Source organism: Perca flavescens, chromosome 12, assembly GCF_004354835.1.
Source record: "Perca flavescens isolate YP-PL-M2 chromosome 12, PFLA_1.0, whole genome shotgun sequence".
Taxonomy (NCBI): Eukaryota; Metazoa; Chordata; class Actinopteri; order Perciformes; family Percidae; genus Perca; species Perca flavescens.
Window position 1 is genome coordinate 1500622 of NC_041342.1, and position 14178 is coordinate 1514799.

Consider the following 14178-nt stretch of genomic DNA (forward strand, 5'->3'; position numbering starts at 1 on the left):
AAGACAAATAAAGTACCAGGGGGGGATGGGTATCCAGCAGAGTGGTGCAAAAAATTTAAGGAATTCTTAATACCTATGCTGTTAAAATGTTTTAACCATGTTCTTAAGGGGGGAGAGACACCAATATCCTGGAAGCAAGCTTTCATATCAGTAATACCAAAAGTTGGAAAAGATAGGACGGACATATAGACCTATTTCGGTTTTGAATTTAGACTATAGATTATATGCTACAATAACTGCAAAAAGACTAGAAAATATTATTCCTGAGTTAATTGATATCGACCAAACGGGATTTGTGAAAAACAGGCAGACACAAGATAATGTGAGGCGAGCATTATTTTTGATTGATAGCATAAGCAAAAGTAAATCTAAATCTCTGGTAATTAGCCTTGATGCTGAAAAGGCGTTTGACTCCGTGCGATGGGAGTTTTTGTACCTGGTATTGCAGCGTTTTGACTTCAATGAAAAGGTTATAGGATGTCTTAAACCACTATATAATTTACCGACGGCACAGGTTAAAATAAATGGTAGTATTTCTAACTCAATTACACTGGAACGGGGATGTCGCCAGGGATGCCCTTTAAGTCCCACACTTTTTGCACTATTCATAGAGCCACTTGCCCAAGCAATTAGAGAAGATACAGAAATATTGGGATTCCAATTTAAAGGAAATGAACACAAAATATGTCTTTATGCAGATGATATACTTATGACAATATCTGGCCCTGACTCCAGTTTACCTAAACTTATGTCATGCCTTGAGCAGTTTGGTTGGTATTCAGGATATAAATTAAATTTAGACAAAACTCAAGCCCTCTCTTTTAATTACTCACCACAGGAGAGCATACGTAATAAATATAATTTTAAGTGGAAAACTAATATTAAATACTTAGGAGTTAACATACCAAAGAATATGACAAAAAATGTCACTATAAATTATGAACCCATAACTAAAGAACTAAAAGCAGATTTAGATAGATGGATGCCCTTACCCCTTGGTTTATATAATCGAATTAAAAGTATAAGAATGAACGTTCTGCCTCGATTACTGTTTCTATTCCAATCGCTGCCGGTAGAGATTCCAAAAAAACTGTTTAAGGCGAGACACGGTAGGCAAAAACATCGTTTTTTTTTCACTGGTCAATTTTGAGATTTTTGGCTATTTGTGTTCAATAACATGTCTTCTTTCAGACATGTGGTGAAAAAAAGTCAAAACTACACATTTAGGTCTTTATTTTACTATACTTTGTCTGTTAGAGTCGGTAGATTTCTCCTAAATTCAACAAAAGCTGGCGTTCTAAATCATCCCGCTGCTCCCTGTCATCTCATATACCGTTGGAAAGCTCTCTCTCTCCTCCACAATGCTGTGTTCCAAATATGGTCATTTCCTTTTTATCAGCAACCAATCGTGAAAGTAAAAGGGGGATTTAGCGCTAAATGCGCAATCTCATTGGCTGATGACAATTCCTGAAAACGTCATGTAAATGGTCACGTGACGCGCTCTGACATTTCCGCGGTAGTTCAGAATGTCAAAATAAATGCGTCGAAAACGGTCGAAAATCACCTCAGAGAAGACGAAAACAGTTGTTATTAGTAAGAAGACCCAGGGGATTACACACTAAGACAGCAGATGATGAAATACCTTCACATAGGACGTCGATGTTTAAACTATCGTTCAGACAACAGGAGTTTTCAGACAGCGGAGGTAATCAGACTGACTCTCTCTCTCTCTCTCTCTCTCCAAGCAGTTTACAGATATTCATGGCCTGCATGTCCTATATTAAATATGTAGATGTCACATATATACTATTCTACTATAATTACTATAAAATACTAAACAAATCTGTAATTTTGGGATCCTAAAGTGGTTGTGAGTCCCTCAGGCTGTGGCAGGAAGATCCATATTCAGTGGAGCTGCTGTCCCCTCTCCTAGGGAAATTTTATTTTTTTGGCTATTTTTCAAAGGTGTAAATCTCTTAGTGAAGATAGTTTTTCCCAGTGGAGGAGGAAGTGGATCTCTGTCTGACCCAGTTGGTGGTCACTGAGTCTGTATTTAGTCAGGATCCGTCTCTTCTTCGTATCTCTGACAGTGTGAAAACAATAAGTTTAATAACAATTTAGTCTACTTTGATTGCTTTCTCCAGTGTTCTAAATATTGGTCTTTTGAATGATTCATAAGAAGCTCATCCCTGTGTATCACCGGATGTCCAGTGACAGTGCAGCATGGAGGCACTCAGAATGACAATTGTTCGAGGGAAACAATCCAATTCTGACTTTTTGTCAGCGTCACACCGCTCCAGCCCCAGGTCAGTGTTGTCTGATATGTATACAGCTGGTGGAGCTGTCCTCGTGGCCAGACGCAACAACACCGTCTCCTCAATGTGAAGGTTACACTGCGGGGCTTAAATCTCAGATCCTACTGCTCACATCAATCCTCTTAACAGATGCACTGCATTAGACTACAGGGACTCCGTAGTACTTCCTACACATGGCATGGTTTGTTTACAGCAGAGGATGGATACCCGACCCGAGCACGACGGGACCCAACGGGCCAGGTTCAGACAGATATTTAGAAATGATGTTGGGGTTCGGGTCGGGCTCGGTCACATCAGTGCGATAAGGCATTGAACATTTTTACCCTAACGAGCGCTTGTTGCCCCGTGTGACCTGATGACCTCATCTGTTGACATTTCCGAATGCCTTCCTACAGTTGCTTAATAAAAGCTTTCCACACAAACAAACATACGCGTGTCATTGGTATGAGAAGAAAATTAGCTTTTAACTGTGTCAGGCTCGGACATAAATATCTTAATGCCTGTCGGACGAGGGCCAGGCTCGGACAGAAAAATGCGGCCCGATCCACACTCTAATTTACAGCAGTTTTATTTTGTTAAATTTGTGCCTTTTATATTTTTTATATTAATGAACGTCCGTTACCAGGGCTCGACGCTAACTTTTGTTGTTTTAAACTGCCTATATTTGGAGCAGTTCATTTCTTATATAACTATACCACACATTTTAATAATGAAGCAATGAGATAATGGCTTGGAATATAATTTGCCATCCCTCTCAAATAGGGGTGCAACGGATCACAAAACTCACGGTTCAGATCAGTTTTGAGTCACTGATCGGATACATTTTCGGATCAGCACAAAAAAAACGGGGGAATTTGAATGATTATTAAAATGTAAAAACAATAACTTTAACAATTATTACTTATTTTACCAGTAAATTGCTGTTAAAAAACAAAAACAGATGAGAAAAGGGTATTTGTATAACTTTGAATACACCATGAGGTTTACCAGTTTTAAGTAAACGCACCATTTAGTCCCGTCTGTGTTGTTTTTCTGACAACAGCAGTGACCAGTGCTAGTTTGTGTCTTTTGGCTCATAGCTTTAGCGGCAGACTGTTGTATGTTCCGCTGGCAAAATTACAAATCCCACTATGGCCACGCCAAGTCCCTCCCTACGAAGCAGGTCGATTGGTTGGGGGTAAGGTCCGGATAGCCGTTTGGTCAGGGGATAGGACCTGAACAAATGGGGTTACGTTACCTTGCATAAGCATGGACGCCTAGCCAATAAATGCTATTGAAGGGTGGGTCTTTGCGTGGCCATAGTAGGATTTGTAATATTGCGTCCCGCTGTTGGAATCCTCTACAGTGAAATATAGTCACACTTTACACCATTTAGCTACCAGCATTTTAACCATGTTGAATTCAGTTACTACTTTAGTTTCGGAGCAACAGACATTTAGGTGGCACCGAAATCTGCGTTGCTATTCCATCCGGTAGATACCAGCCACCAGTGCCACAATAGCACCGGATTTTAACATGCGGCGTTAACGTGAACAGAAAATTGCTTTGCCTGTATCTATCTTTTCACTGAAAACGCACGTGCATGGAAAGCGGTTGCATAACAGCTGAAATGTGTTGTGCACGAATGTAGTGTTTAAACTTTACGGAGACAACCAAATAAAATATTGACTTCTTTTGAAATAACATTTTCCAGTTTTGTAAGTCTTGATTTGTTTTTATATTTAAAAAGAAATTTGAACAGGTGTTTGCCAAAGGGGGCAACCAGAGGCCACGAGCCCTGGTTACATTCAAGCCATTGCCAAATGAGTTGCTACAAAGCTAATTAAGACTATCGGCTCCACACAACTCTCTCTGGATTTCTCAGTAGGACTATGTTCAAAAGATTGGGGCGTCCGGTGACTTTCCCACACAGAAGCTCCAGTGAAGATAATGACCTCTTCTGAAGAGTCCATTGTGGTTTTTTCATCATGGTGTCCTCCTTGGCTACTAGCACCTATGTGGAGGAGGAGGGGGGGTACATGATCACGGAAGGCAATATCATGTGGACGCACCAACAGTTTTGTTGTCATTACTTAAAATTCCTCATGGGGGAGACAGAAACTACACACTATAGCTTTAAGTTGCCAAAATGAGGACTTGACATTTCACTTGTTCTTTTGCTTGACCCTTACTTGGACGGACTTGAGACTAGACTTGGCGTTGTCTTGTATGACTTAAAACTGGACTCAAGACTTGCTCTGGCAGAATAAAGACTCAACTTGGACTTGGAAACTTACTCAATTTACTTACTAAATTTGACTAGTAGCAGTCTTGAATGACTTCAGGCATGCCTTGAGACTTGCTCCAACAGACTAGAGGCTTGGCTTAGGGCATTTTCACACCTGTAGTTTGTTTGCTTTGGTCCTAATCAGTTGATGGGTTTGTAAACTTGGAGCAATTTGCCCTCGGTTTGGTTTGGTTTCACACCTGGAAAAATCCAAGCGTACCAAAATGTGTCATTACAAATCACGCATGAACGTCCACTCCTCTTATTGGTCGGATGTGTCTGGGGGCAGGAGCAAGAAAGTAAATACAGGAAGAAGGTCCTGTGTTCTGGTCTAGTGGTCAAACCAGCTCATTTCATTAAAATGATCAGACATTGTTTCACGAGAGACGTTGCTACGTCTGCTCTGGTCACCGAGACTTCTCTCTGCTCTGCCGGCGTCTGTCTCCAACTTTAGCGGCGGCTGGTTTGACCACGGAGATGCGAGTGACGGACGGTGAGCTTGACCGCTGTCTAATTCTGTGAGAGAAACATTGAAGCTGCTACAGTTTGCTGCTCTGCTGCATCACAGGTTGCTGAACACACCTGACCACAGGAGACCTCAGCTCAGACTGGAGGAGTATATATTAGCTGGTGCGGTTCGAGGTCAGATCACGGTCTCACCACAAACAAACCGCTCCAGAGTTGGAATGAAAGCTTACCGAGACCACCTCTTCAAGCAAGTCTCGGTACGCTTGTTTGGTCCGCTTTTGGTGTTCACCAGAGTTCGATTGTCGCATTCTCACCTGCCCAAACAAACAGCACCAGTGGGGCAAACCAGTCAGTGGCCCTCATTTATCAAAAGTGCGTACACCAAATTTCCAGCGTACACCCAAAACCACGGTGACTTTGAGATTTATCAATATGGACGTTGGCATACAGCACGCTCAAATCCTACGCCAGCTCAGGAGGTGGTGTACATGTACGCACGTTTTGAGTTAGTGCGGAAATGCTATACGAAGGAGACAGGATATTATTCCTCGCTTTTAAAAGGTATAATGTTATGTTTGGCAATGATATTCAATACAGGAAACATGACGATGCACAACATATTTATTTATTCTTCGGGTTTTTGTTTCTCTTTCAAGTGAATGATTTATTTCTGCCATTGACTAAGTTATTTTGGCTTGTTTTTCCAGCCCCTCTGCTGTCATTAGACAGGGTCGAGGTGGTCCAGCATGGGGGGCGGAGGACAAGCGCTCTCCCTCAGCTGTTGCCTCGTTATTCCGACTCATGAAAAAAAAACACGAGTAAAATAAAAGACTTAAACTCCGCTACTGTGTGTTTATTTAAATATAAGTACACCTACATATGTAGGCCTAAGAGATTGCAATAGAAGCCTGTATATTACTATTAGGACTATAGAAAAATGTGTCGATGTATAAATTAAATAGGCTAAACTTCAGCTGGAGTCCGATTTACCACAGCAACACTGTTGACCGCATCAGTGATCTCCTTCCATTCCGCATTCTTTCTACAGCCTTTAATACCAGTTTTCAGGCTGCCAAATAGTACACACTTTAATGCAAATGAACCGGAGATATCAGGGTTTCAATCTCCACCTCTGAAAAGTGTCGCTTCTCAGCCGGATTACGTCTCGCCATGTCGTGAATTGTAGGGGCGAGGCCTCAAAACCCAGAATATATTGGGGCGTGTTATTCTAATGACGATCGTTTTCAGCCGCGGCATTTATCAAGGGCAGGTATTGCGTACACCTGGATTTCAAAGGTACGCACAGCTTCATAAATCAGGCGGTGGGAGGAGCGTAAGCGCCAACATATATACGCCCGTTTCTACGCAAGAATGATAAATGAGGGCCAGAGTGTGTATTTCCACTGCAGAACGGCTGCGTTCCGACTCCGTCCCAGCTCCGGCGGTCCGCAGCCCTCCGCAGCAGATACGCAGACACCGGAGAGCTCCGCAGCAATTCAGCACAGGGCAGACAGTGCGGGACAGGAAGTCGAGCACATAAACAAAATAAAACATCCGGTTAATTTTCAAAATAAAATCCAGCGTGCTCACGGCGGATCATATTTCCTGCACTACACCTTGAAAACACAGCAAAGAGCTGTTTCCCCTCTACTCCTCTGGATGGAAACTAACTGTTGTTGGTTTTGTGGTTCTATTCTACCTGAATTCGCAAGATCTTGTGGGTCCTTGTGACTACAGCTGTCAGTCATGGCCGCAGCCGTTCCGCAACAAATCCGGACCTGGTGGGTATTGACGGACGGCGGAGCACGCAGCAGACACGCAGCGGAGCTGGTCCGCAGACATTCCGCAACCGGTGGAAATTAGGAGTTAGATTTGACGCAAAAGACTTCAGACTCAACATGAGACTTTTTGACAGATTTAACTTGAATTGACTTGAGAAATTTCCTGGACTTGTCTTCAATGACTTGGGGTTTGCTCTGATAGACTTGACTTGGTTATATATTGAATGACTAAACTTGCTCTGACATAATTGAGACATGATTTGGACGTGTTTTGAGTGTCCTGAGAATTAATTTGAACACCACAGGACTTAAAAACAGATCTTGTTGATGCTGATATTTCTGCGGCACACAGCCTGTAGTCAACATGTGGGGCTAACTTTCAGTATCTCACAGACCGGGCTGTTCTCGGTTTAATAAAAAGAAGCTGAAGCTTAATAGGAGTACAAATCATGGCATCGGCGACCACAGCATGTTCTCACCTGGACAGTCTGGACTTGTGGTGACTGTATGACAGAGGTCTGAGGGGCCTGGATCACCCCCTGGACCTGCACCGTCTGACCATCGCACAGCTGGACCACAGTCACACCAGGAGACTCTCCTGCCACCGAGACCTGCAGGCACAACTCCAGACAATCACGGCAAGATCCAGTTTACTTCACAGTTTATTAATATAATATCCAATATCCAATGCTGTCCAAACTGCTCCAAAATACAAACCCCGAGTTCATTGGGTACCCAGGGAAAAAAAGTGTGAAGTAGATTGGATGAACAGTTCATGAGATACTTCAAAGACAACAGACAAACATACACGCACATACAAAAATTCCCCGATTTATAGTTAGATGTCTAAACCTTCCAAGGTACACTGACCACGAGCTGTCACGTTTTGGTTTTTAAGTAGAGTTTTGAGCCAAAAGCAAAACTCAACAGAGACGTATGTATTTTCAACTGATCATTAGGTTCATTCCATAATTTAACCCCCAAAACTGCAAGTGTTTTTAGCTCCAGTAGAAGAACTAATCTCCATTTCAACTAACACGCCCAAACCAAAATATCTCATCAAAATTCTCGTGTACTGGGCATAAACAGGAGGTAGAGTGGAGACTCCACCTGTCTCTGATAGTTGCCATGTTAACGTTAGTAGCTTAGTCTGAGAGAACAAGACGTCATGACCCAATCAGGAGGAGAAACGTTGGGGTCAGTGTCGGTGTTGCCAAAGGTCTCCGTTTGCGGCCGTTGAGACTGAAACACAACCCTGCAGATTCCAAACCAAAACAGGTCAGAAGTGTTTCTTAATGTCTCCAGTTTAGGGGCTCGGAAACGCCAGAGCAGGGGGAATGAGAGGGGGAAACACCAGAGCAGGGGGAATGAGAGGGGAAAACACCAGAGCAGGGGGAATGAGAGGGGGAAACACCAGAGCAGTGGGAATGAGAGGGGGAAACACCAGAGCAGGGGGAATGAGAGGGGGAAAACACCAGAGCAGGGGGAATGAGAGGGGGAAACACCAGAGCAGTGGGAATGAGAGTGGGGAACGCCAGAGCAGGGGGAATGAGAGGGGGGAACACCAGAGCAGTGGGAATGAGAGTGGGGAACGCCAGAGCAGGGGGAATGAGAGGGGGAAAACACCAGAGCAGGGGGAATGAGAGGGGGGAACACCAGAGCAGTGGGAATGAGAGTGGGGAACGCCAGAGCAGGGGGAATGAGAGGCAAATGTAGCAAAAGATATTCGTTTTTAAACCAAAATGTAAATGTAGGCTTAGTGAAACATCATAGACTGGAATGTCTAAACGTTGGCTAAACAAGTGTAACAATTGTCCATCAAGTGTTTAAGTGACATTGATGCCCTGCAGTACCTTCTCTGTCCGTTTAAATTAATGAACACTTTAGCTGTGTGTGTGTGTGTGTGTATGTGTGTGTGTGTGTGTGTGTGTGTGTGTGTGTGTGTACCTGGGGAGACGGACTGTCTTCACTGTAGTTCCCCTCTCCATCTGTCACCGAGTTGTTCAAACTGCTGTCCAGCTGAGGCGAGACTGACATATCCATAGTCACCTAGGCATACAGACAAGCAGAGTATTAATACTTCCTGTATTTGTTCTCCAGTACCATTATCAGACATCCCAAACAAATGATTGTCTTTTCATGTGATACCAAACTTCCTCTCCTAGGACTAGTTAGATACAGCATTTCCCTGGAACTAGGTTAAACAGGATCTCGCCCCCTCTGATAACATAATATATAACCTGCACCCCTTGGACTGTCTGTTTTCTGAGCTGTTTGCCACCTAATGTTATTTGTTGTTGTTGTCCGTTTTTATTGAGTTTCATTGTCACGATGGAGGTTTAAATGGTGTTTCCAACGGGCCAAAGTCAAACACGCGTTTAAAGTTGTAAACTGAAAAGTTACTTTTTAAAGTCTGAATCTGAAACATGATTGACAAAGATAAAACCAATGTAGGTAAACAAAAACCTTGTCATGAAAATATATCATTGGTACAGCCGAACACAATGAACACATTTGGAATTCAGTAGGGATGCACCGAATCCAGGATTGGGCTTCAGATTCGGCTGAATATTGGGCTTTTTGACAGGGTTCGGTTTCTGATGAGAATTTTTTTCCACCGAAACCAAACCGAACCGAACCGAACCCTACGCTTGCACTACGCGCGTACTATAGGCTCGTAACGCTGGTCGCTGTTGATTACAGGAAGGTGTTTCCGTAGGTGGAGCGTTCAATACAGCAGGCTGTGAGAAAGTGGAAATGGAACTCGTGAGCAGAAAAAGTGTTGTTTGGCAGTACTTTCAGTCAAAAGAAGGCCATTCAAGTCCAGCTACATGTTCAATTTGCGATGCCGATTTGTCTGGTGGTGGCGAGGACCCTAAACTATACACAACATGGCCGCTGTTACAACATTTGGTCTGAAACATCCGAAAGAATACGAGTTGTGCATGAAGGAATCTCCAGACAACAGCCAGAATGCAGAAACTTCAGGTACGGCAAAGGAAGGACAGTCCCTGTTTACTTCATTCATGTGTTTACTGTGTTTATGGACTGAGGATGGGAGGAGGATTCGGTATTCGGTTTCAGCAAAATCTTAACCAGTGGATTCGGTATTTGGCCGAACCCCAAAAATCTGGATTCTGTGCATCCCTATACTTTCATTTGTGCTGTCCACTCGTGCGTTGCTTGTAAGTTTGAAGGATGAAGATCACAAAGACCTGACGGACGTCAACAGCCAGTGTCACAGTCACAAGGAGACTGTACTTCAAATATTTCCAAATATGTTCACAGAAATGAACATGGGCCTGTCTGATAAACATCCGTTCAAACACTTACATCTCAAGTTCATGTGGTCTACTATCTGCCAGTGAAGGAGTGAAACATCTGATTAGAAAGTGTTCCCATAATGCAAAATCAATGAGATTAAAACAAATTCAATTAAAGCACAATTCAAGAACTGTAGGTCCTGTCAAAGCAGAGGACAATATAGGCAACAAAACGTACACTTTGAATTTTCAAGTTGAACAAAGTACCGTTAGGCCTAATGCAAAGTGAAAATGAAGCTGTGGGCTATATATCTGTTTCATTTCAACACTTTTACTTTTACTTTTTACGTTATACTCTTATCAACGCAATACAGCAAATAAAGAAAGGAAGGTCTATATGTAAGAGGAATTTGAAACAAAAACTGAAGCATTAGTATTTTCGTATATGGAATATTTTATTTTGAAGACAGAGACACCTTTCGCTCAAACATCCGACATCTTGTTCCGTGTGACTTGACGCAGCTCTGAAAACTTGAGCAGAAAGGAGCCGCTGCCAGCGGAGCCGAGTGGGAACGTTTTTTTTTACTCCATGTTGGTCGGCCTGTTCTCAAAGCAAAGTTGTAACGAGACGTCCGGCACCGCGGACATGTCTGCCCACTGTCCCTCGACTCTGGCCGACTGGCGCGGAGTAAAAAATGTGACAGCTTTGCATGACTTACCGAAGTTTTACGTAGTCTGACTCGTCACTAATGACAGTATGGGTGGACGGCCTTCGCACACGTAGTTTCACGTCAGCGCTGATGATGCTGTGCCCAAAATGTCGACCGACGAGTCGGTTTAACGTCAAAGAGTGTCCCGGTGGAGCGAGATGATTCGGTCCCACCTACTTCCGCATTCGCTATGCACGGCGTCAACGGCCGGCGGCCAAAATCTTTAAATGTATCTTTATAAAGTATTAAATGAGCAAATTGTACGAATTGTACTGCTGCATAGCACACACGTTTTTAGTATATTGAAATATATTGTTTTAAAGACCGCTTCTACTCTGTTTACTCTGGACCAAACCACTGAGTTGGCCTGAATAAAGTTCAACTCAACTGTAAAATATATATTTTTAAGATATATTTCTGTTAATTGTAGGAAGAGAAAATATAGACATGAATATTAACTGGTATAGGCGATCACTTCAAATAGGCTTACAACGTGTCTACAAAACTAAATGTAGGACATTTTAAAGCTAATACACGGACAAAGTAATGCCAATTCCAACGAAACACAAACGAGATTCAAGATTGCAATAATATGAATTAGATGACAAAGCAAATATATCAATGTTGGATACTTGCTGTGGTGAGTCGCATGTTTCCAGACCAGAGTAATGTTGCCATCTACTGGCTGAAATAAGCAACAACACTTTAAAAAGCAGCCATGCAACAGGATTAATTGATCCTAACATTCAGGGTTATATAACATTTTAAGCATTTTTTTTTAAACAGAAACAATAATATGTGTGTAAAAGTAGAATAAGTATACATCTCTAGCAGCAGTAAGCATTAAATAATGCAAAGTTAATGACTGTATCTCGAGTTGATTACTGTAATAAAAATGTCCCAGCTACCCAGTAGGCTACATCTTCTCCTGACTCCAGCCCCATCCACTGTATTGTGATGGGGGTGTAGTAGACTCTGTTCAGCCTGTAAATAGGATACTTCTTCCCCTAGCTTCTGTTATATTCCTCCCAATATTTGATACAATATGTTACCATGACTCCTTATCTACTTCACATTTCAAGTCATTTTGCCATACAATTCTCAAACTGTACAAATAAAACTATTTACTTTGCATAACATTTAACATACTGAAGACGTGTGCTACTATGCTATGCTAATGTAGTGCTGGGAAAAAACTCCTTAAACACATTTGTTCTGTATAATACATGACATACAGGTATATATATTATATATTATACACAGAGACTACACAGCAACTACAGAAACTTATACATTATATATTATACAGAGAGTACAGCATCATCTATTCTACAGCAACATACAGATATTGTATGTATAGATATATATATATATATATATATATATATATATATATATATATGTGTATGTATGTATGTATATGTGTGTATATACGTATGTATACAGACACCACAACAGCAACATACCAGTATATTTATATATATTATATACAGGAACTACACAACATCTACAGCAACATACCGATATATAGACTGTATATATATATCAACATCTGATAGTTTTGAAAGTATTTGTCTGCTGAAAGGTGCCCATAAATAAAATGTATTATTATTATTATTATTATTATTATTATCATTTCATTCTGATGTATAAAGGTGTGTACAGTACTGTGGCTGTACTGTACAGTCTGTTGTGTACTCTCTAAATTCCTTTATTTAGATGGGACTCTGGCTGAGCCCAGGAGCACCATCTGTCCTCCTGCATGCCAGCAGAGGTGGGACTGTTCCAACCCTGCCCCCACCCCGCTGTTATCAAAGAGCACTGCTCTGCATGGACAAGTCCCTCCCTTAATCTCTAACAGTGGGACGTAAAAGCACCTAATTCAGCAATAAGTGAATAAGGTGTTTTCGAGTACAATATGCAGAGGTTGCATTACTTACCTATATGTGTATGTATGTTGTACACTGTAAATGGATCAAATTGGAACCACCACTCTGTCCCTAGTTTGGAAGGCAAAATGTTCCATCAGGTGTGTCATTCTCTGCCTTTTGAAAAAAATAAATAATCCAAAAACATTATGAAGAAAAAAACAACAATATAGATGTTTTTTAGAAGACAATTTCATTTTGTTTCCCATTTCCCCTTGTATTCTAATTTTCCTGTGATTTGTCCTACAGTATATTATGCAGTGTTCGTTCTGAAAAATAACTTTCAATTGGAATATTTTTTTTCCATTTTTTGATCCTATTGCACGTTTTTGTATTCCTATTTCTGCTTTTTTTGTTGTTGTTTCAATTTTCCCACAGAACATTTTCACTATCCATCAATCTGTAAAACTCATGTGTCACATTTGCAGGGGCGTAGTACCAAATTCTGGGCCCTGTAGAAAGGCATTCTCTATGGGCCCCCTTCCCACCCTTGCATCCATAGCTTCTAGCTTCTTTTTCGGCTCTCTCACTTTGGGTAGTGGCTTCGAATGACGACCAAAAACACTTGTCTTTTACTGTGAACATTTTACTGCTCAATATGCTGCAGTATTTCAAACAGGAAATGGAACAAACTAGTGACGGACCTATCGCATCTAGTCTCGCTTTGCCAGACCTTCCTCCAAAGCGCACTGAAGGAGGGTCTGGCTAGTCCACATAGCATTCGGGAATGGGAGGAAAACTTGCTCTGGTTTAATGGCATTTCTTTAAACCAATCAGAATCGTCATGGGCGGTGCTAAACTCCACACAGAGCCGCTGCAAAATAGCCACCCTTCAATAACAGCTCGATTGGTTGGGGTTAGGCATTGACCTCGAGTCGTCAGGGGATAGGACCTGAACATGTAAGCATGGACGCCTGGCTAATAGTAGTGTGGGAATGTTATTGAAGGGCGGGTCTTGGCGTCGCCATTGTAGGGAATAATATTGCATCCCGGAAGTGGAACGCAAAGGACAAATCGCAACTAGCATCTCACGTTCGTCTCATCACACAGGCCATGAGAGTACACAACAGACAACTTTCATGTAGGCTACTTCAAAATAAAAGCACTTCCTGTGATGGTTCGTAGTAAAAGTGAATACTGTTAAATAAGGTTGAGTACATTTCTCACATATTAGCTGTAAATCATGTACTGTAAAATATTGTAAATAGTAAGTTTTAACCACACTGTAATTTAATATTTCCTTTAGACTGTTTTAAACTAAACACCATGAATTGCTTATTCAAGTGTTTTAAACCAGAGTTCTTCGACATGGGGTCTGGGACCCCTAGGCCGTCCTCAGAGTTACTGCAGGGGGGCCACCAAATTTAATAATATTATATTTAATAATTTTTTGAATGTTTAAAAAAAGAAATTGTCTTAACATGAATTCAACATATTAGCAGATATA

The 14178-nt window shown here is 41.7% G+C and overlaps 1 protein-coding gene across 2 annotated transcripts in view; it reads right to left on the bottom strand.

Moving 5' to 3' along the window:
* The window catches only part of crema (cAMP responsive element modulator a), a 30836-nt gene extending 19870 nt beyond the window's left edge, over window positions 1–10966 (bottom strand). Inside the window, exons 1-3 of one of the 2 annotated variants that reach the window (XM_028593292.1) lie at window positions 10813–10966; window positions 8778–8879; window positions 7310–7441 (exon numbers count right to left, since the gene is read on the bottom strand). In XM_028593292.1, the coding sequence (XP_028449093.1) occupies window positions 7310–7441; window positions 8778–8873 (228 nt within the window). In that variant the 5' untranslated portion in view covers window positions 8874–8879; window positions 10813–10966. Of the gene's footprint in view, window positions 1–7309; window positions 7442–8777; window positions 8880–10569; window positions 10784–10812 lie in introns of those variants that run through there. The other variant, XM_028593291.1, reaches the window with a different exon arrangement.
* Window positions 10967–14178: the final 3212 nt, after the last annotated feature.